Source organism: Canis lupus, chromosome 36, assembly GCF_003254725.2.
Source record: "Canis lupus dingo isolate Sandy chromosome 36, ASM325472v2, whole genome shotgun sequence".
Taxonomy (NCBI): domain Eukaryota; kingdom Metazoa; phylum Chordata; class Mammalia; order Carnivora; family Canidae; genus Canis; species Canis lupus.
The window spans coordinates 10327929-10351017 of record NC_064278.1 but is presented as its reverse complement, the minus strand read 5'-3'; the positions used below and the strand labels follow the sequence as shown (position 1 = coordinate 10351017).

The window sequence follows — 23089 nt, the reverse complement described above, 5'->3', positions numbered from 1 at the left end:
GGATTGACTCCTTAATTTCTCTTTCTTCAGTCTCATTGTTAGTGTATAGAAATGCCACTGATTTCTGGGCATTGATTTTGTATCCTGCCACGCTACCGAATTGCTGTATGAGTTCTAGCAATCTTGGGGTGGAGACTTTTGGGTTTTCTATGTAGAGTATCATGTCATCGGCGAAGAGGGAGAGTTTGACTTCTTCTTTGCCAATTTGAATGCCTTTAATGTCTTTTTGTTGTCTGATTGCTGAGGCTAGGACTTCCAGTACTATGTTGAATAGCAGTGGTGAGAGTGGACATCCCTGTCTTCTTCCTGATCTTAGGGGAAAGGCTCCCAGTGCTTCCCCATTGAGAATGATATTTGCTGTGGGCTTTTCGTAGATGGCTTTTAAGATGTTGAGGAATGTTCCCTCTATCCCTACACTCTGAAGAGTTTTGATCAGAAATGGATGCTATATTTTGTCAAATGCTTTCTCTGCATCTAATGAGAGGATCATATGGTTCTTGGTTTTTCTCTTGCTGATATGATGAATCACATTGATTGTTTTACGAGTGTTGAACCAGCCTTGTGTCCTGGGGATAAATCCTCCTTGGTCATGGTGAATAATTTTCTTAATGTACTGTTGGATCCTATTGGCCAGTATCTTGTTGAGAATTTTTGCATCCATGTTCATCAGGGATATTGGTCTGTAATTCTCCTTTTTGGTGGGGTCTTTGTCTGGTTTTGGAATTAAGGTGATGCTGGCCTCATAGAATGAATTTGGAAGTACTCCATCTCTTTGTATCTTTCCAAACAGCTTTAGGAGAATAGGTACGGTTTCTTCTTTAAACGTTTGATAAAATTCCCCTGGGAAGCCATCTGGCCCTGGACTCTTGTGTCTTGGGAGGTTTTTGATGACTGCTTCAATTTCCTCCCTGCTTATTGGCCTGTTCAGGTTTTCTATTTCTTCCTGTTCCAGTTTTGGTAGTTTGTGGCTTTCCAGGAATGTGTCCATTTCCTCTAGATTGCCTAATTTATTGGCATATAGCTGTTCATAATATGTTTTTAAAATAGTTTGTATTTCCTTGGTGTTGGTAGTGATCTCTCCTTTCTCATTCATGATTTTATTAATTTGAGTCTTCTCTCTCTTCTTTTTAATAAGGCTGGCTAATGGTTTATCTATCTTATTAATTCTTTCAAAGAACCAACTCCTGGTTATGTTGATCTGTTCCACAGTTCTTCTGATCTCGATTTCGTTGAGTTCTGCTCGAATCTTTATTAACTCCCTTCTTCTCCTGGGTGTAGGATCTATTTGCTGTTTTTTCTCTAGCTCCTTTATGTGTAAGGTTAGCTTTTGTATTTGAGTTATTTCCAGTTTTTGAACGGATGCTTTTATTGCAATGTATTTCCCCCTTAGGACTGCTTTTGCTGCATCCCAAAGATTTTGAACGGTTGTATCTTCATTCTCATTAGTTTCCATTGAATCTTTTTAATTCTTCCTTAATTTCCTGGTTGACCCTTTCATCTTTTAGCAGGATAGTCCTTAACCTCCACATGTTTGAGGTCCTTCCAAACTTCTTGTTGTGATTTAGTTCTAATTTCAAGGCATTATGGTCTGAGAATATGCAGGGGACGATCCCAATCTTTTGGTATCGGTTCAGACCCGATTTGTGACCCAATATGTGGTCTATTCTGGAGAAAGTTCCATGTGCGCTTGAGAAGAATGTGTATTCAGTTGAGTTTGGATGTAAAGTTCTGTAGATATCTGTGAAATCCATCTGGTCCAGTATATCATTTAAAGCTCTCGTTTCTTTGGAGATGTTGTGCTTAGAAGACCTATCGAGTATAGAAAGAGCTAGATTGAAGTCACCAAGTATAAGTGTATTATTATCTAAGTATTTCTTCACTTTGGTTAATAATTGATTTATATATTTGGCAGCTCCCACATTCGGGGCATATATATTGAGGATTGTTAAGTCCTCTTGTTGGATAGATCCTTTAAGTATGATGTAGTGTCCCTCTTTATCTCTCACTACAGTCTTCGGGGTAAATTTTAGTTTATCTGATATAAGGATGGCTACTCCTGCTTTCTTTTGAGGACCATTCAAATGGTAAATGGTTCTCCAACCTTTTATTTTCAGGCTGTAGGTGTCCTTCTGTCTAAAATGAGTCTCTTGTAGACAGCAAATAGATGGGTCCTGCTTTTTTATCCAGTCTGAAACCCTGAGTCTTTTGATGGGGTCATTAAACCCATTCACATTCAGAGTTACTATTGAGAGATATGAGTTTAGTGTCATCATGATATCTATTCAGTCCTTGTTTTTGTGGATTGTTCCACTGAACTTCTTCTTAAAGGGGAATTTTAAGAGTCCCCCTTAAAATTTCTTGCAGAGCTGGTTTGGAGGTCACATATTCTTTCAGTTGCTGCCTGTCTTGGAAGCTCTTTATCTCTCCTTCCATTTTGAATGAGAGCCTTGCTGGATAAAGTATTCTTGGTTGCATGTTCTTCTCATTTAGGACCCTGAATATATCCTGCCAGCCCTTTCTGGCCTGCCAGGTCTCTGTGGAGAGGTCTGCTATTAACCTAATACTCCTCCCCATAAAAGTCAGGGATTTCTTGTCTCTTGCTGCTTTAAAGATCTTCTCTTTATCTTTGGAATTTGCAAGCTTCACTATTAAATGTCGAGGTGTTGAATGGTTTTTATTGATTTTAGGGTGGGATCTATTTCCTGGATCTGAATGCCTGTTTCCCTTCCCAGATTAGGAAAGTTTTCAGCTAGAATTTGTTCAAATACATATTCTGGCCCTCTGGCCCTTTCGGCACCCTCGGGAACACCAATTAAACGTAAGTTTTTCTTCCTCGGGCTGTCGTTTATTTCCCTTAATCTATCTTCATGGTCTTTTAATTGTTTGTCTCTTTTTTCCTCAGTTTCCCTCTTTGCTATCAACTTGTCTTCTATGTCACTCACTCGTTCTTCCACCTCGTTAACCCTCGTCGTTAGGACTTCTAGTTTGGATTGCATCTCATTCAATTGATTTTTAATTTCTGCCTGATTAGCTCTAAATTCTGCAGTCATGAAGTCTCTTGAGTCCTTTATGCTTTTTTCTAGAGCCACCAGTAGCTGTATAATAGTGCTTCTGAATTGGCTTTCTGACATTGAATTGTAATCCAGATTTTGTAACTCTGTGGGAGAGAGGACTGTTTCTGAGTCTTTCTTTTGAGGTGAGGTTTTCCTTCTAGTCATTTTGCTCAGTGCAGAGTGGCCAAAAGCAAGTTGTATTGGGAAAAGGAGAAAAAGAGAGGAGAGAAAGAAGGAAAGAAAAGAGAAAGAGAAAAAAAGGAAGAAAAAGAAAAAAAAAGAAGAAAAAGAGAAAGAAAAAGAAAGAAAGGGAAAAAAGGGGGGGTGGGGGAAGGAAACAAATCAAAAAGCAAAACAAAACAAAACAAAACAAAACAAACAAACAAAAAACCACGGGGGAGTATCTTCTGCTTCTGTATACTTTAAGTCCCTTGACTTCCCCTGGAACTTGTCCGTCAGCTGGTCTTCTGGGGGAGGGGCCTGTTGTGCTGATTTTCAGGTGTGAGCACTTGGGGGAGCTGCTGTGCCCCTGCCTGGTGCAGGGCTCAGTGGGGGCTGTTTACCCCGTGAGGCCCCAGGAGCAACAGCCCTAGTGGCGGGGCCAGCTCTGGAAACCTGGATTCAGCCCCCGCAGTAGCTCCGGAGCTCTCCGTCTGCAGGGCCTGGAGGCTCCGGGCGGGGCCGCTGATCTGCTCAGCTGGGGCAGGAGCATCCTCGCTGTCCTGCGCCTCCCGGCCTCTGCCTGTCCCGGGGGAGGCCGGATCCTCGGCTGTGTCCTGGCGCCCTGTGCTCCCGGTCTGCACTGTTGGATTCGCGCTCCCGCCCCGCAGCCCCCTCCGCGGAGCCGCCCCCGAGCCCCCCGAGCTGCTCCCGCCCCGCAGCCCCCTCCGCGGAGCCGCCCCCGAGCCCCCCGAGCTGCTCCGGGTCCCGCCGTGCGCGCTGCAGCCCTTAGGGAGCTCGGCGCACTCTCCCGGGGCGCGCAGTTGCTCTGTTACTGTCCCAGGGAGCCCGAGGGCATCCCCGCCCTCCTGGGTCCTGCTCCACCTCCCCGCGAGCCCCTTTCCCCCGGGAAGGTCGGTGCAGCTCCTGCGTCTCCGGGACGGGGCTCTCCTGTCCTGGGGACACTCGCCCCGGCCTCAGCCCGGCTCCTCGCGGGGCCCCTCCCCCTTGGAGGCCTTTTGTTTCTTTATTTCTTTTTCCCCGTCTTCCTACCTTGATAGAAGCGCGAACTCTTCTCACTGTAGCATTCCAGCTGGTCTCTCTTTAATTCTCAGGCCGAATTCACAGATTTTCAGGATAATTTGAAGGTTTTCTAGGTAATTTGGTGGAGACAGGTGATTTGGGGACCCTGCTCTTCCGCCATCTTGCCCCTCCTCCAACTGATGTCTTTCTAAAAAGGGCCACTTGGGGGCACCTGAGTGGCTCAGTGGTTGAGTGGGTCAGCCTTTGGCTAAGGTTGTGATCCTGGGGTCCTGGGATCAAATCCCTCATCAGCCTTCCTGCGAGGAGCCTGCTTATCCCTCTGCCTATGTCTCTGCCTCTCTCTGTGTGTCTCTTATGAATAAGTAAATAAATAAAATATTTAAAAAATAAATAAATAGAAAGAGGAACTCGGACAAGGACCCAAACACGCACAGAGGGAAGAGTATGTGAAGGGACATGGAAAGAAGGCCATATGAAGATAAAATATTGGAGCCATGCATTTACAAGCTAAGGAATATCAAAGATTATTGGCAAACTACTTGGAATTAGGAAGAGACAAGAAAGGATGCTCCCCAATAGTTTTCACAGGGATCATGGCCCTGTTGATACCTTGATTTCAGACTGCTACCATATAGAACAACGAGAATAAATTTGTTTTTTTAAGTCACCCAATTTATGGTACTTTGTTTCAGGTTATCTCACTTAATCCCCACAAATACTGCTATGAGAAAAGTACTATTTTTCTTTTTCCCTTTGTATCTATAGAAATTAAGCCTCAAAAAATTAAGCAACTTGCCAAGATCCCTTGAGCCTTGGTTCAAACCTAGGTTCTTTCTGATTCCAGAGCCTGAACTCCTCACCTGCTATATCAACTAAAGAATTAATGAAAAATCGTGTTTTTGGATCTTCTATCCCATGTCAGCCTGGTATCACTAGAGAAAACTGAAGTGCCATTCAAATATTAGGGGGTTTTATTATCCCCCCAGGTGCATTTGTAGCATGATATTGTAATCTGGGACACTTTTGAGAATGAAAAAGATGCTACTCACAATTACCCTGGGACAAGAAGCCTAAACCAGCACTGTCTTGGGAAAATCAGGGCTTACAGTTACACTATTTTTGGCTCATTCCTCAGTGCCCCCTCTGCCTGACTCCCAACCAAAAATGACAATATAGTGACTTTACCTAATTCTAATAATTACAGTCAGAAAACATCAAAAATACCTTAACTATGCAATAATAATAACATGGCACTACAAAAATATTTCTTAATGACGAGCAATGTACACAACCTAAGAGTTATAAGAATAATTTTGTAAGATGATTAATCCATAAAGAGAAAGAATACATCTTGATTATTGAGCCAAAAGTATCTGAGAAGTCCTTCCAGACCTCTGAAGACTGAACACCCCATCCTTGGAAGGTTAAACAAGAGAGAAAGAAAGGTGTATCTTGTTTGAGACTCTGCATATTAAGGCTCTAACTGTTACAGTAACCAAGCCAACAGACTAATATTTTGGAGAATATCAAGTATCCATTTTTACAAAAAACAAAACTGCCCCTCTTCCAGACTCCTTTCCGAGACTGAGGAAAAAAGAACTTTCTCAGATATCTGGACTGGAAGTTGTTATTTCTAGTCTCACCCAAACTTGAACCTTAACAGTGTGAGAAGAGTCAGGCTAGCCATCAGAAAGAACTCCATAAATTCAGACTTCTGCCAAGATAGAGCCTTCTCTGATTATTTCTAAGACAGCTAGGTGGTCTTGGAGGTCACCTAGTCTGGACTGTAACCAAATAATAAAGTAATAATCCTACATGAGCATAGTATACTATTACATAATTATATAATCTAATAAAAAGCTCAAATTAAGGCTCTCTGCATTCCTGAAGTTGGCTCCCATGGCCTTTATCTGAGGCTAAGACACTCAGTAAAACTGTTTATAAATGTAAATATGCACTTATCCTTCACATCAAACATTGTATAATCTGAGTAAACTGTAGGGTTCTAAAACATTAACTGTGTTTACCTCTATGTGGGAGGATTCCCAGTAATTTTCTGTTCTACTTTATTCATATTTTCTCACTGAGAATATAGTGCCTTTGAAATTATATTAAAAAAATAATATTTTTGAAATTAGAAAAGAAAGATCTTTAAGGAAGATCATTAAAATATGAATAAAGAACTTCCAGTTCCTGGTTCAGCATATAAAAACGCTGGGGGGTGCTTGGGTGGCTCAGTTGGTTAAGCATTTGCCTTTGGCTCAGCTCCTTATCCTGGGGTTCTGGGATGGAGCCCTGCATGGGACTCCCTGCTCAGAAAGGAGCCTGCTTCTCCCTCTGCTGCTCCCCCTGCTTGTGCTTGCTTGCCCTCTCCCTCTCTCTCTCTCTCTCTCTCTCTGTCAAATAAATAAATAAAATCTTAAAAAAAAAAAAAAAAACCTGGAATATGCCACTCCATCCTAAAAACAAGCAAAAGACTGACAAACTGAAAAATCAAAAACTCTTCTTAGATCCTTCAGAAAAGCGAGGTCACGGGGCAAACTGCTGCCTCCAAAATTAGACAGACCAACAGACTAATACAGAGAATCACTAACCCCCTGGGAAGCAGTGCCAAGGTAGGGAAACCTGAACTGCAATTGCTGGAGGCTTAGCATTATGTGCCTGAGAGGTAAATCCAGGGGGACACAGTCATCAGAGGTCCCTACACTTTTGTGAATTTTGTCTCCAGAACCTCAACCTGGTTCTCACAACAAATACTAGAGAAAAAAAATCTCCTCTTGTTTACTGTAAGAGGAGGGAAAAGGAATTATTTTTAAATACTCCAGAGCATTCTATTCTTCTTAACAAGGTCCGCCCTCAGGAAAAACTACTTAACCAGTGGTTTTATCTGAGACTAAGTGACCTTTGGGGAAAGAAAATAAAAAATCCCAACTTCCTCTAACCATCCTATCCCACCTAAGGAGAGAGTACTGAGAAGCACATGTGGAGTTCACAATCCAAAGGTACAGACTCACTAAAAGACAGAGACATACTCATAGAAATATAGAATGCTTCTCCTTCACCCTCTTCACCATCACACTACTAAAGGCCTGTTTATAGCAATTCTTTTTATCCAGTAAATCATGTCCAGCTATCAAGAAAAAAATTATAAGATGTAACAAAAAAGCTAAAAAACACAGCCTGAAGAGACAGAGCAAGCATCAGAATCAGACTCTGATACAGGAGGGATGTTAGAATCCATAGACAAGGAATTTAAAACAACTGTAGTTAAAAATGCTAACAGTTCTAGTGGGCCAAGTAGAAAGCATGCAAGAACCAATGGGCAATGTAAGCAGAAAAATGAAATCGTTAAGAAAGAACCAAAATGAAGTGCTGGAGGTAAAAACATTGTGACAGGAATGGAGAATATCTTTAATGGACTTATTAGTAGACCAGGTGTAACTGAGGACATAATCTCTGAGTTTGAGGATATCTAATAGAAGATTTCAATATTGAAAAGCTAACAGAACAAAAGACTGAAAAAAAAAAAAAAGAACTCCCCAAAAAACCCATAATAGAATATCCAAGAACTGTGGGACAACTATGAAATAGGATCAAAGAACAGGGGCAACAAACAGAAAATAGTAAAGAAATATGATAGGTATTAATTCAGCTATGTTGACACTTTGAAAGTCAGTGAGAGGGCAGCCCGGGTGGCTCAGTGGTTTAGCACCTGCCTTCAGCCCAGGGCCTGATCCTGGAGCCCCAGGATTGAGTCCTACATCCTACGTCGGGCTCCCTGCATGGAGCCTGCTTCTCCCTCTGCCTGTGTCCCTGCCTCTCTCTATCTGTGTGTGTGTGTGTGTGTGTGTGTGTTTCATGAATAAATAAATAAAATATTTTTTAAAAAGTCAGTGAAAAGACAAAGATTGCCAGAGTGGATCAAAAAACAAGACTCAATCATATTTTCATACAGGAAACCCATTTTAAATATGTATACATTATAGATCAAAAGTAATTTACTGGAAATATACTACGCTAACACTAATCAAAAGAAAGCAGACCTAGCTATATTAATTTCGGACAGCGCAGACTTCAGAACAAGGAAAGTCATCAGGGATTGAAGAGTATTGCATAATGATAAAGGGTCTCTTCTCCAAAAAGTCATAATAATCCTTAAAATGTATGTGCCTAATAATGGAACATTAAAATATCTGAGACAAAAAATAAATAGAACTACAAGGAAAAAACAAATATATTATTATAGTGGAGACTTTAGCTATATCAGAGATAAATATACCCATCAGGAAAAAAAACAAAACAAAACAGTAAGAACATAGTTGAATTTAAAAAATACAATCAATCAACTGGATATAGTTGGGATCTGTAGGCTACTTCACCCAACAAAAGCAGAATACATATTCCTCTCAAGCATGCATGGAATATTCATCAGGATAGATGACATTCTGAGCCATAAAACACACCTGAACAATTTTAAAAGAATAGAAATCAGGGCAACCCCAGTGGCCCAGTGGTTTAATGCCGCCTTCGGCCCAGGGTGTGATCCTAGAGACCCGGGATCAAGGCCTCCCTGTGTGGAGCCTGCTTCTCCCTCTGCCTGTGTCTCTGCCTCTCTCTCTCTCTCTTTCTCTCTCTCTCTCTCTCTCTCTCTCTGTGTCTGTCATGAATAAATTTAAAAATATATTAAAAAAAAAAAGAATAGAAATCTTACAAGGTTTGCTTATAGACCAAAACAGAATTAAACAAGAAATCAATGACAGAAAAATAGCTAGAACACCTCAAAATATGTTTAATCTACAAATATTTGGAGATTAAACAACACACTTCTAAATAACACATATGCCAAACAAAAATTCCAAAAGAAAGTTAAAACTGTTTTTAACTAAATTAAAATTAAAACATAATTTATGAAACTTTGTGAGATGTAGTGAAAACAATGATTATAGGGAAATTTACAGCACTGAATGCGCATATTAGAAAAGAAAAAAGAGCTAATATCAATCATCTAAGCTTCCACCTTAGAAAACTAGAAAAACAAGAGCAATTTAAATCCAAAGTTGGCAGAAAAAATAATAAAATTAAAGCAGAAATCAATGAAATTGAGAATAGGAAATCAATGGAGAAAATCAATAAACCAAAATCTGGTTTTTAAAAAGACTGAAAAAAATCAATAAGCTAGGCTAAGAAAAGAGAGAAGGCACAAATTAGTAATTTCAGAAATGAAAGAGGGGCCATCACTATAAATTCCATGGACATTAAAAGGATAATAACAATTCAATGCTCACAAGTTTAATAAGCTAAATGGGATGGATCAACTCCTTGAAAAATACAACCTGCCAAAACCTAAAGAAGAAATAGACAATGTGAATAGGCCTGTATCTATTAAATACCTTAAATCAGTAATTAATAACCTCCCCAAAAAGAAAGCACCAGACCAAGATGGGTTCACTGGTGAATTTTACCAAAGATTTAAGGTAGATATTATGCAAGTTCTCTACAATTTTTCTCAGAAAGTAGAATCAGAGGAACTACTTTCTAATTCATTCTACAAAGCTAGAATTGACCTAATATCAAACTAGACAAAGACATTACAAGAAAAGAAAACTACGGACTAATACCTCTCAGGAACATAGGTTCAAAAATCCTCAACAAAATAATGAGTCAATTCAATATTATTCAATTCAATATTATTCAATTAAATTGAATCCAACAGTGTACAAAAAAGAATTATACACCACAACCAAGTGGAATTTATCCCAGGTATGCCAGGCTAGTTCAAAATTCAGAAATCAATTAATGTAATCCATCATATCAACAGGCTAAAGAGGAAAAAATTCACATGATGATATCGTCAGATGCAAAAAACACATTTGACAAAATTCAACATCTATTCATGATTACAATTCTCAGAAAATATGAATGGGGGAACTTCCTTAACTTGATAAAGACTATGTACAACAAACCTTCAACAAACATCATGCCTAATAGTGAGAAACAAGAAAAGGAAATAAAGGGGGAAAGATTGGGAAGGAAAAAATAAATCTGTCTTGGTTCATAGATGATTTGATGATCATCTATGCAAAAATTGGAAAGAATTGAGAATGAAAAATTCCTGGAACTAATAAATGATGATAGCAAAACTGCAGGTTACAAGGTTAATAAGCAAAGCCAGTCATTTTCCTATTACCTAGCAAAGAACTAGTATAACCTGAAATTCAAAAGCACAATACATTAGCACCTGAGAAATTAAATATTTAGGTATAAATACTGAGGAGTGACAGTACCTGATTTCAAGATTTACTGAAAAGTTACAGTTATAAAGAGAGTGGGGAATTGGTGAAAGACTAGACAAACTGATCAGTGGAAGAGACCAGAGAACCCAGAAATAGACCTACATAATATAGTCAACTTATCTTTGACAAATGAGCAAAGACAACACAAAGGAGTCTTTTCAACAAGCGGAGCTAGAACAACAGGACATGTACTTATAAAAAAAAGGAAACCAAACACAAAACTTAAAACCCTTTAAAAAAATCAACTTAAAATGGATCACAGATCTAAATGTAAAATGCAAAATCATAAAAATCTTAGAAGATAACATCCAAAATCTAGATGATCTTGGGTTTGGCAAGTCATATAAAGTCATTTATATGACTTTTTAAATATAACACCAAAGGCACAATCCACAAAAGAAACACTTGATAAATGAGACTTTATTAAAATCACAAACATCTATTCTGCAAGTAAAAAACAAACGAAAAGAAACCAATAACTGTCAAGAGAATGAAAAGAAAACCCACAGGCTGAAAGAATACACTTGCAAAAGATATACCTGATAAAGAACTGTTGTCCAGGGACGCCTGGGTGGCTCAGCGGTTGAGCATCCGCCTTTGGCTTAGAGCATGATCCCAGAATCCAGGATCGAGCCCCACGTTGGGCTCCTTCCAGGGAGCTTGCTTCTCTCTCTTCCTATGTCTCTGTCTCTGGTGAATAAATAAATAAAATATTTTTTAAAAAGGAACTGTTGTCCAAAATATACAAAAACTCTTAAAACTCAACAGTGAAAACCAACCCAATTAAAAAAAAAAATGGTCAAAGACCTTAACAGACACCTCACCAAAGAAAATACACAGATGGCAAAGAAGCATATGAAAAGATACCCCACATAATATGTCATCAGGGAAATGCAAATTAAAACAACAAAGACATACCAGTACACCTCTATTGGAAAGGCCAAAATGCAGAACTTTGACAACACCAATATCAGACAAGGGATGTGAAACAACAGGAAACCTCATTTATTCATTTTACCATTCAATGAAAATGGTACAGCCACTTTGGGAGACAGTTTGGTGGTTTCTTACAAAAGTAAACATACTCTTACCTAGGATCCAGTAATTGCATACCTTGATATTTACTCAAAGGAGTTAAAAACTTCTGTCTAGGAATGCCTGGGTGGCTCAGTGGTTGAGCGTCTGCCTTTGGTTCAGGGTGTGATCTCATGATCCTGGGATCAAGTCCCGCATCAGGCTCCCCATAGGGAGCCTGCTTCTCTCCCTCCTCCTATGCCTCTCTCTCTGCATCTCTCACGAATGAATAAATAAAATCTTAAAAAAAAAAAACATTTGGCTACACAAAAACCTACATACAGATGTTTATAGCTGCATTATTTATAACTTCCAGAACTTGGAAGCAACCAAGATGTCCTTCAGCAGGCAAATGGATAAACCATGGTACATACAATGAAATATTATTTAACATTAAAAAGAAATCAGCCAGTGAGCCATAAAAAGACATGGAGGAAACTTCAATGCATACTATTATGTGCAAGAAGCCAATCTGAAAAGGCTACATACTGTATGATTCCAACTATATGATGTTCTGGAAGGCAACTCTGGTCACCACTACACCACTACAGCACATATATATAATATTCTGGAAAAGACAAAACTATAAAGACCGTAAAAATATCAGTTTTTTGAAGACCAGGGATTAGAGGGTAGAGGGACAGGGATAAAACAGTGGAGCACTGAGAATTTTTAGAGCAGCTGAAACTAGTCTCTGTATGATACTGTAATGGTGGACATATGTCATTATATATTTGTCCAAATCCACAGAACACAGAACGTGTAAAATCAACAGCAACATTAATTTGTTACAAATTTACAGTCCCAGATATTTGTGGTCAATATGGTGAAGCACTATACTTAATTAATAAGTCAACATAGACCGGACATCTTTATTCCTATTATCCATGAATTTGATATTTTTTCCATTCATTTAGACCTTATTTAATTTCTCTTGGTTTTGTAACTTTCTCTAAAGAGACTGTGCACATCTCTGGTTGAATTTATTCCTGAGTATTTGATATTCTCTGACACTATTAAAAATTAGTTTCTTTCATTATAATTTCGGGTTGTTTGTTGTTGCTGTAGAAAAATTGATACATTTGCAGGTAACTCTTGTATCTGGTCAACTCCCTAAAGTTTTATTATTTCTAATATTTTCCCTTCTTGTATTCTTTTGAATTTTTTTATATAAACAGTCTTATTGGAAAATTATGGTTTTTACTTCTACCTTTTCAATCCTCATACCTCTAATTTCTTTTTCCTTTCTTATTGCTTAAGGCTACAGACTCCAACATCATGTCAAATAGAAGTCATGATACGGGTATTTTTGTTTCATTTCTTAATTATTTGAAAATGCTTCCAAAATTTCCGTATTAGTGAAAAAAAATAATTTATCAGTTTAAGGAATTTTCTTCTATTTCTAATTTACAAAGAGTCTTTTTCAATTGTGAATTCAACATTATCAAACTTTTTTCTGTATCTACTAAAATAATTACATGTTTTTTTTCCTATAATCTGTTAGTGTGGGAAATTACATTTATCAATGTTTTTAGTTAAGTCATCCTTTCATACTTGGAATATACTCAACTATGTCACGATATTGTTAATTTTCCACACACCATTGGCATCAATTTGCTAATATTTTGGAATATTTGAATCTATATTTTTTAGTAAAATAATGCTAGAATTTTCTTTCTCCTAATGTTTTTGTATTAGAATTTTAAGTATTAGAATTTTGAATGTATCAAAAATATAAATTTTATGTAATAGAAAATGCCACAGTTTTAAAAGAAAGCTGAGAGAAAATATGTGCAAAATATATAGTTGACATAAGTTGCCACCCCAAATATATAAGTAACTCTCACACATTGATAAGAAAAAAAACTAACAACCAAAATCAAAAGGGCAAGAGATATAAAACGAAACTCGCAAAGGAGACAACCTAAATTTTAATTACATTTATCAAATATTATAAAGAGACTCTCAACCACAATATAAATTGGGACAATACAGATTTATAAAATTATTATATGCCATTTAAAAACCCATCAGGGGGCAGCCCGGGTGGCCCAGCGGTTTAGCGCCGCCTTCAGCCCAGGGCCTGATCCTGGAGACTCGTGGGATCGAGTCCCACGTCGGGCTCCCTGCATGGAGCCTGCTTCTCCCTCTGCCTGTGTCTCTGCCTCTCTCCCTCTCTCTGTGCCTCTCTCTGTGTCTCTCATGATTAAATAAATAAAATCTTAAAAAAAAAAAAAACATCAGAACAACAAAACTTTAAAAACCAACAAAACCAAAGTTCTGGTGCTGTAGACAATACAGAAAAACAGAAATTCCATCTCTGCTGGTGGAAGTATAATTGGTACCACCAATTTGTAGAGCAATTTGGGAATATCTTGTGAAGTTGAAATATGTGTGACTTATTTCCTAACAATTCTACTACTAGAGAACCTGTCATTTAATATGCTCCAGGAGGGTGTAAAATAGAATGTTCATAACCTTCTCTCAATAGGAGGATGGCTAACTGAACTGTGAGAGATAAAATTAATAAACTATACCTGCCTATATCTGTACATCTTGAAAATTGCATATTGGGTAAAAAAACACTAATGCTAGTGGAAAAATAACATGTACAATATGGGAACATCTTTCGTAAATCTTGAAAACATACGAATCAATGCTATATGTTATTTATAGCTACAAAAGAGTGAGTTAAAATATAAAGTATGGATGGAAAAGATACACACCAACTTCATGAATTAGAGGACTTCAGGGACGAAAAGAAAGGAATGGGGATGGACAAACGGGTTTCTATTGCAATATTAAATGCTTATTTTTGCAGTAGAAGAAAATGTGACAAAATGTTAACATTCGTTGGGGCATCGGGGTTGCTCAGTGGGTTTAGCCTCAGACTCTTGATTTCGGATCAGGTCTTGATCTCCAGGTCTGGGATCCATCCCTGCAAAGGGCTCCCAGCGCAGCTGGCAGTCTGCTGGACATTCTCTCCCTCTCACTCCCCCCCTGCTCGGTCTGTCTCTCTCTCAAATAAAGAAATAAATATATATTTTTTAAAAATGTTAACATTTGTGGGGCTGGATCCAGGATCCTGGGTTCAAGCCTGGCCTTGGGCCCCCTGCTCAGCAGGGGGTCCACTTCTCCCTCTCCCTCTCTCTCTCTCTCTCTCTGTCTGAAACAAGATTTCTTTTAAATGTTAACATTTGCTATTTGATATAGAGCTTATTTTATAATTCCCTAGTTTTTTTTTTTCATGCTTTTAAAACATGTCTCATAATTTAAAATAAAAGAATTTCTTTAGTAAAGAAATGACAAGTGGGGTATTATATTACCCCCGTTACTGTCCTTGACACCTTGCTCTGCGTATTGTCCTTGTGACTGAATATTCCCTGAGCCAGTCTCTCATCTGTAATAACGGAAGGGTGCAGGGGTGACCCTGGGGGATGCCCCGTCGGATGCTCTAAGCGCCTCCCCCTCTCCAGCCCCTTGCACCAGCTTCTCAGACTCACTGCTCCAATTCGTCGCGCGTCCATCTTCTTTGCCTCCTTTCCTGCAAAGTCATCAGGGAACATTTAACCAAAGCACGCTCAGGAGTCGACTTTGCTAAGACCCTGGAAAAGTTTTGGGTTTGCTTGGTTGTATCGCGTTTAAATTAAAAGCCTGACGCAGACGGTGTGCACGGGGAGAGGAGGGGGCGGGGGACGGATGCCGCGGGTTCCCGCCCCCCCCCCCCCCTCGGGCCGCACACGCGGTACCTCCAAGGCGGTCGCGGACCCGAGGGCAGACCGAGGAAGGCGGCCCGGGCCGCGGGCTCCAGCCGGTGCAGCGGGCTCCCGGGGCGCCCGAACCTTCCAGGCCGAGGACTCGGCTGCAGCCATGGGCTACCAGGCGCAGGGGCCCGACGTGCCTCGGCAGGTAACGCTCCGGAGCCGGCCCGCGTCGCCTTCCCGCAGCCGCCCGGGGACCCCGCCTTCCCCTCGGTGCGGCGGAGCACCCCGAAAGGGCTCCCGGGGAAAGGGTTTGCCTCCCTGCGACGTTTTTTTTGATTGCCGGACGCTTTCCAGGGTGACCCCAATCGCGCCCGACCAATGCAGGCTCCACGGGGGCCCCCTGTGCCCCAGGCTGCCTAGAGAACCCCCTGTGCCCCAGGCTCCCCGGAGGACCCCCTATGCCCCAGGCTCCCCGGAGGACCCCCTGTGCCCCAGGCTCCCCGGAGGACCCCCTGTGCCCCAGGCTCCCTAGAGGACCCCCTGTGCCCCAGGCTCCCCGGAGGACCCCCTGTGCCCCAGGCTCCCCGGAGGACCCCCTGTGCCCCAGGCTCCCTAGAGGACCCCCTGTGCCCCAGGCTCCCCGGAGGACCCCCTGTGCCCCAGGCTCCCCGGAGGACCCCCTGAGCCCCAGGCTCCCCGGAGGACCCCCTGTGCCCCAGGCTCCCCGGAGGACCCCCTGTGCCCCAGGCTCCCCGGAGGACCCCCTGTGCCCCAGGCTCCCCGGAGGACCCCCTGTGCCCCAGGCTCCCCGGAGGACCCCCTGAGCCCCAGGCTCCCCGGAGGACCCCCTGTGCCCCAGGCTCCCCGGAGGACCCCCTGTGCCCCAGGCTCCCCGGAGGACCCCCTGTGCCCCAGGCTCCCCGGAGGACCCCCTGTGCCCCAGGCTCCCCGGAGGACCCCCTGTGCCCCAGGCTCCCCGGAGGACCCCCTGTGCCCCAGGCTCCCCGGAGGACCCCCTGTGCCCCAGGCTCCCTAGAGGACCCCCTGTGCCCCAGGCTCCCCAGCGGACCCCCTGTGCCCCAGGCTCCCCGGAGGACCCCCTGTGCCCCAGGCTCCCCGGAGGACCCCCTGTGCCCCAGGCTCCCCGGAGGACCCCCTGTGCCCCAGGCTCCCTAGAGGACCCCCTGTGCCCCAGGCTCCCCAGCGGACCCCCTGTGCCCCAGGCTCCCCGGAGGACCCCCTGTGCCCCAGGCTCCCCGGAGGACCCCCTGTGCCCCAGGCTCCCCGGAGGACCCCCTGAGCCCCAGGCTCCCCGGAGGACCCCCTGAGCCCCAGGCTCCCCGGAGGACCCCCTGTGCCCCAGGCTCCCCGGAGGACCCCCTGTGCCCCAGGCTCCCCGGAGGACCCCCTGTGCCCCAGGCTCCCCGGAGGACCCCCTGAGCCCCAGGCTCCCCGGAGGACCCCCTGTGCCCCAGGCTCCCCGGAGGACCCCCTGTGCCCCAGGCTCCCCGGAGGACCCCCTGTGCCCCAGGCTCCCCAGCGGACCCCGGACTCGCGATCCCCGCCACGGGCCTGGTTCGGGCCCCGCCGAGGCTGGGACACCCTCCTGCATGGGGTGCGGCGCCCGCTGAATCAGCTCTGCTGCTCCCCTCCGAGCCATTATTTCCCTGTCGCCCTCGACATCGCCGATGATTACTGCTAACGTCCAGGGAGTGTCCTCCATTGCAGATTTGTCTGACACTTTTCTGATTTTTTTGACCATTTAATTGAGTATATGTAATTGCCATTTTATATGTTAAAACCAGAGCCACCTAGATGACAGAGAAGCTCTCATTTCTGAACATGAGCACAAAGGGAAAACTTGTCGTCAGTGCACGGCTGTTTTTAATGTTGTCAACTCGATTATAGGATCTGGTATGATAGGTAAGTGTTGTTTTGTTTTAGTTTTAAGTGAAAAGATGAAATTTAAGACTTACCATGTTGCTACTAGTCACTGATTATTTTTAAGTAAAAAATCTTAAATAATAAAATTGATGATTTTTTCCTCATTAAACCTTTTTTTTTTCCCCCAATTGTAACAATGTGCATCACAACAGTGTCTTTCATGCGAAAGGTGGGGATGTGATTCATTCTTTTTCCTCATTTGAGAGCATCTTCCACATGTGGTAGGTTAAAGTGGAATTGCCTATGGGATATGCTGGATTTATTTTTATAGGCTAGGTGGTCAATTGATAATGCTACTAATGTACTTTTCCCTCTTGCTGAAGTGTCCACCATTACCTGAACCACCTTTCTATGACCTTTTAGAGTATAAATCTCCAGATATTTGGAAATATTGGAGGTACCTAAGTGTAATCTAAAAACATAACAATCTTGTGGAAAATTAAATCATACAGTATTTCCTTACCTATCTATAGTTTTAATTTTTAAGTACAAACTTACTCTGATATATTAATTTTAAGTGTCATTTAGTCAATAAGTAGATATTGGTGAAAAATGAAAAAATATAAATTTTTCTTAACAAAGGAGCCAAATAATCAGAATTGAAAGAAATGAGCAGCTCATATTTTCTCAATGTGAAGCAAGGGGAAAGTTCTGACAAAATTAAGTGTGTTGCATTATCATAATTAAGGCAATTATTTTTTCAGTGCTAATTATTCTTTTTTTTTTTTTTTTTAGATTTTATTTATTTATTTGAGAGACAGCAGAAGCAGGGGGAGCTGCAGAGGAAGAGGGAGAAGCAGCTGCACAGGGAGCCTGATGCAGGGCTTGACACCAGCACCCTGGGATCATGACCTGAGCTGAAGCCAGACGTTTAAGTGACTGAACAACCCAGGCACCCCTAATTATTCTTTTTTTTTAAGATTTTATTTATTTATTCATGAGAGACACACAGAGAGAGGCAGAGACAGGCAGAGGGAGAAGCAGGCTCCATGCGGGAGCCCGATGTGGGACTCGATCCTGGGACCCCAGGATCACACCCTGGGCAGAAGTTGGCATTGAACCGCTGAGCCACCCAGGCTGCCCTAATTATTCTTTTTTTTTTTTGGAAAACATCCAATTTAAGAAAAAGAAAGGACAAAAACAACATCCTGCCCTATTCATTGAGAACACTACCTTTTCCTGTAAAGCTTTGACATTTTAGTTACAGTCGTCATTGATTATTTATTGGAATTGCATTACTTTTTTCACCTTTTGCAAGCTGATGTGTTTCCTGATGTTGTTTCCAAATAATAGGCAGTTCTCTTTAATGGCACATAAGATAGGGATCCCTGGGTGGCGCAGCGGTTTGGCGCCTGCCTTTGGCCCAGGGCGCGATCCTGGAGACCGGGGATCGAATCCCGTCGGGCTCCCGGTGCATGGAGCCTGCTTCTCCCTCTGCCTATGTTTCTGCGCCTCTCTCTCTCTCTGTGACTATCATAAATAAATAAAAGTTAAAAAAAAAAATGGCACATAAGATAGAAGTATGTGAGGCCAGGTAACCAAGTAGGGGCAAAGACTTGCTTGAATTTCTGCCCCCATGAACCAGGGAGGTGTGGGTGCTCTCCTTGGCAAAATTCCAGAGTTCATTCCCCATGTGAACACTTTAGGCTAATTCATGTCAGCAACATAAAAAGTACCTCTTAATTATGTTCAGCAGAGTTTTTAAGGGAAAAATTTCTAGAGAATAAAAATTCTGAATGGATATAGTTTAAATATGTTTTATCTTAAATGTTTTCTTGCCCATAATCTAAAATTGACCATTTCATAACAAAAACGTCTATATGCCCCTTCAGCTTTATAAAAAATACTTTTGGTGCGCCTACGTGGCTCAGTCGGTTAAGCATCTGCCTTCAGCTCAGGTCATGATCTCAGGGTCTTGGGATGGAGCCCCACATGGGGAATCCCTGCCTAGCTTCTCCCTCTCCCCCAACCCTCCCCTCTGCCCCTGAACTCACTCTCTCTCTCAAATTAATAAGTAAAATTTTAAAAAAGTAAATAATAAAAAATAATAAATGATACAAAATACTTTTTCCTTCTCATTTTTCTCTCCTAGTTACCTACTTTGATTCCAGAGTCAGTCCTTCTTCATATCCCATAACCCTTTTGTGCTCTTATTGCCCTCTTTGCTTTCCCAGCTAGCTTGTAATGAAAGCTCTGGGTCATTACTTTCTATATATTCAAGGTCATATTCCCCCCTCACCCTGAAGTGAACATTATTTGTGTGAACTGGCATCTGTTTTTCATTGTCGCTTTCTTATTCCTATTCCATCACCTCATAAACTTGCTCTCTTGATGTGTCCTTAGCTTGCATTTTATTCTAAAATAGTATTAAAATGCCAACATTTGAGTAGCCATGTGCACTGTTTACAACCATGTGCTATGAATATGTCAATTTACTTAGCCTGTTATATACAGGAATTGGGAGAAAGCCTCCATATTTCTATATGTTTTATTAATGTAATGGGTGGGGCATTTTATATTTTCCCAGGATTACCTTATTCAATGAAGCAAGCCGGCCTTCCTCTGGGAATATTGCTTTTATTTGGTGTTTCATATATTACAGGTAAAATACTATGTGATTGCGTTTTCCTGCAACTTTAGTGCAATGATGATTACACACACACACACACACACACACACACAAAATAACTGAATCTCCTCATTAGGAAGTGCATCAAATACTCCTAAAGAATTTAGACATTTATGTCTGAGATTTACTTTTCCTGCTAATGTTCTGAACAGATTAGAAAAGCCTAAATCCTTTTCATGTGCCTTTTACACCTTATGCAGAGTGGTAGGTGGGGGAGCCATCTTAAAGGCTGATGAGGGCTGAAAGACACTGCTTTGAAAATACAGACATCAGGCCTTCTTTCTCTATCACGTCTCTTCTGCTCCCCCCCTTGTCATGTAGTGTTCATTCACACTCACCTTTTGCCACTCCTCCATCTGAGTGCACGCTTTACAACCACTAATCACCTCCTCTTCCTGCGGGTCTCTTCCCTGGTGGGAAGTCACCCCACCACCTCACCTCATGACAATCACAGGGTCCTTCCTCTACCTTAGGATCGCCGTGAAAAAGGCAGTGATCACAAAGAGACAGCACCTGCAGTGGTAGTTTTTATGGTGACTACTATGTGTGATCACTTAGATGCCTTTTTGCCAGGGACTGCAAACACCTCAGCCTTGTTGTCAAACCATTGACCTGGCTCTCAATGGCGCCACCTTCCTGTAAGGTTATGATGTCCAGTCACCATTTCCCCACAGCCCTCAGCCAATGACTGACTGATAGAGAACGCCTGGGTGGCTTAGCAGTTGAGCCTCTGCCTTTGGCTCAGGGCGTGATCCTGGGGTCCTGGGATGGAGTCCCACATCGGACTCCCTGCATGGAGCCTGCTTCTCCTTCTGCCTGTGTCTCTGCCTCTTTCTCTGTATCTCATGAATAAATAAATAAATTCTTAAAAAAAAAGAAACACAAAAGCTGCGTGTCCCCGGCCCACACGTACACACCTTCCCCGCCACTCCCCTTCCCACCCCCCAGGAGAGGCCAGTGCATGTTGCAGGTGCAGCAAGTCTCCACCTGAGGCCACCTTGGTGCTGAACTGTTTCCCCTGCCCTATCCCCATTCTCCCGAGAGCACTCCCTCAAGTCCCCTGACCCAGCTCTGATTCTGGAGACCCTGAGCTAGATGCTGTGGCCTCATAAAATCTCAGTTTTCCAAGACCAGCCTGTAACTGCCATTTGTTTCCCTCAGGCTGAGGAAGAGAGTAAAGCATGCTATAGATTCCAAAGTCAGAGCTGCAGAAGCACTGGACGGCCTTGCTCCCTTCTTTCCTCTTACGGACTATTCTCCCCAAACCTATGGGGCTTTGAGCTTCTGCAGCTCTTACTTTGTAGCTTAAGACCCATAACTTAGCTTAAGACTCATAACTTAGTAACGCGGGACCTGTAACACTGTGCTTATTCAGGGTTGTTGGTGTTTAGAAATTGCACTCTATTCATGAGAACATTCATCACACTAAAAAAACCCATTCGAGGATTACCCTTGTCCTTTTTAATTTCCTGTTTCCTAGTCAGTCAGCACTGACTATAATTAATTTCCACCTAGGCATAATAACCATGACTTATTTAAGTACATTATAAACATTTATGTACACTGTAAGCCAGTAGATAGAAGAAAATTTAAAAATATGTATCACCAAAGAATTAAATACTCCAGGTGAATTAACAGTTTACTAAAGCCAAGTCACATTATACAGAGGTAAATATGAAATAATATGAATAGCTTTCTCAACTAATATTATGCATAAACTTATGCAATGACAGTGAGAAGCCTTTTGCAAAGTCGTATTTTGCTAATTTATTAATCGGCAGAAATTAGTTACTCTTGTTAGTTCAGTTGCATGATCAAAATTTTAAGCAACTTTGATGAATAAAGGATGACCACACAGAAGCAAAAAAATTTATAGACTATGATTCATTTTACTTCTTAATTAGGCTTTTAAGAGGAAAATCTGCAATTAGGGTATAGTATTGAATTTTTCTTTAAATGACACTGCAATTACACAATGGTTTTTCTCTGTGATTGTTCTTTTGTCTTTTTAAGGCCTCTAATGAGATATGTCCAGCTCAGCAGTAGTTTTTCTAAGTTCAGTTTTCATGGTTTTGACATGTTGGAGAATAAGAACAAATTATTATTTTTTTTAGAACAAATTATTGACAACAAGTGTCTTCTCTTAATTTGCTTTAAGATATTTGTTGATTAGAGTATAATAATTTGTATTGTTTAAACACATATACTGATTTAAAAGAAAATTTTTATGTTGAATGACATGGACTCATTCATGGATTTATCTAAAATTTGCATGCCATATATTTAAAGTGAACAAATAGGACGCCTGGGTGGTTTAGCGGTTGAGCGTCTGCCATCAGCTCAGGACGTGATCCTGGAGTCCTGGGATCGAGTCCTGTCGGGCTCCTGCAGGGGACCTGCTTCTCCCTCTGCCTGTGTCTCTGCCTCTCTCTCTCTTTCTCTGTGTCTCTCATGAATAAATAAATAAAATCTTAAAAAAAAATAAAGTGGACAAAATGTTATAGTGATTGATACTTCAGATTCCTTTTTTTAAATAAAGATTTTATTTATTTATTCATGACAGACACAGAGAGAGGCAGAGGGAGAAGCAGGCTCCATGTAGGGAGCCCGATGTGGGACTCAATCCTGGGTCTCCAGGATCACACCCTGGGCTGAAGGCGGTGCTAAACTGCTGAGCCACTAGGGCCGCCCTGATAGTTCAGATACCTAAAGCTCTTAAGATATATATTTATAGCTTGTACTTTATAAGTAGAAAAACACATTTATTATAGATTAAATTATATATATATATATATATTCTTAATAAACTGTTAACTTTAAGCAATGGATTTTGAACTTTTATAAAAGTCAGCATTCTCATCCCAAGCATATAGTTCTTCATCAAAACTTCACAACATCTATGAAACTGATCACCTACTCTCTGTGACTGAGGTCCTCATTCATCTTCCTTGGTCAATAAGTTGCTGTTGAGTTTTCCTGCCTTTAGCATCTGTCCATTTCCTGATGAGTCTTCCATATTGCTGAAGAACTACCTTCATAAAACCTCAGTTTGGGGGACACCTGGGTGGCTCAGTGGTTGAGCATCTGCCTTCAACATGATCCTGGAGTCCCAGGATCAAGTCCCACATCAGGTTCCCCACAGGGAGCCTGCTTCTCCCTCTGCCTGTGTCTCTGCCTCTTTCTCTCTAT

The 23089-nt window shown here is 41.8% G+C and overlaps 1 protein-coding gene across 1 annotated transcript in view; it reads left to right on the top strand.

Moving 5' to 3' along the window:
• Window positions 1-15378: 15378 nt before the first annotated feature.
• SLC38A11 (solute carrier family 38 member 11) overlaps window positions 15379-23089 on the top strand; it is a 57395-nt gene continuing 49684 nt past the window's right edge. The window contains exons 1-3 of the mRNA XM_025471036.3: window positions 15379-15532; window positions 17133-17250; window positions 19799-19873. Coding sequence (XP_025326821.2) covers window positions 15494-15532; window positions 17133-17250; window positions 19799-19873 — 232 coding nt within the window. The 5' untranslated portion in view covers window positions 15379-15493. The remainder of the gene's footprint in view (window positions 15533-17132; window positions 17251-19798; window positions 19874-23089) is intronic.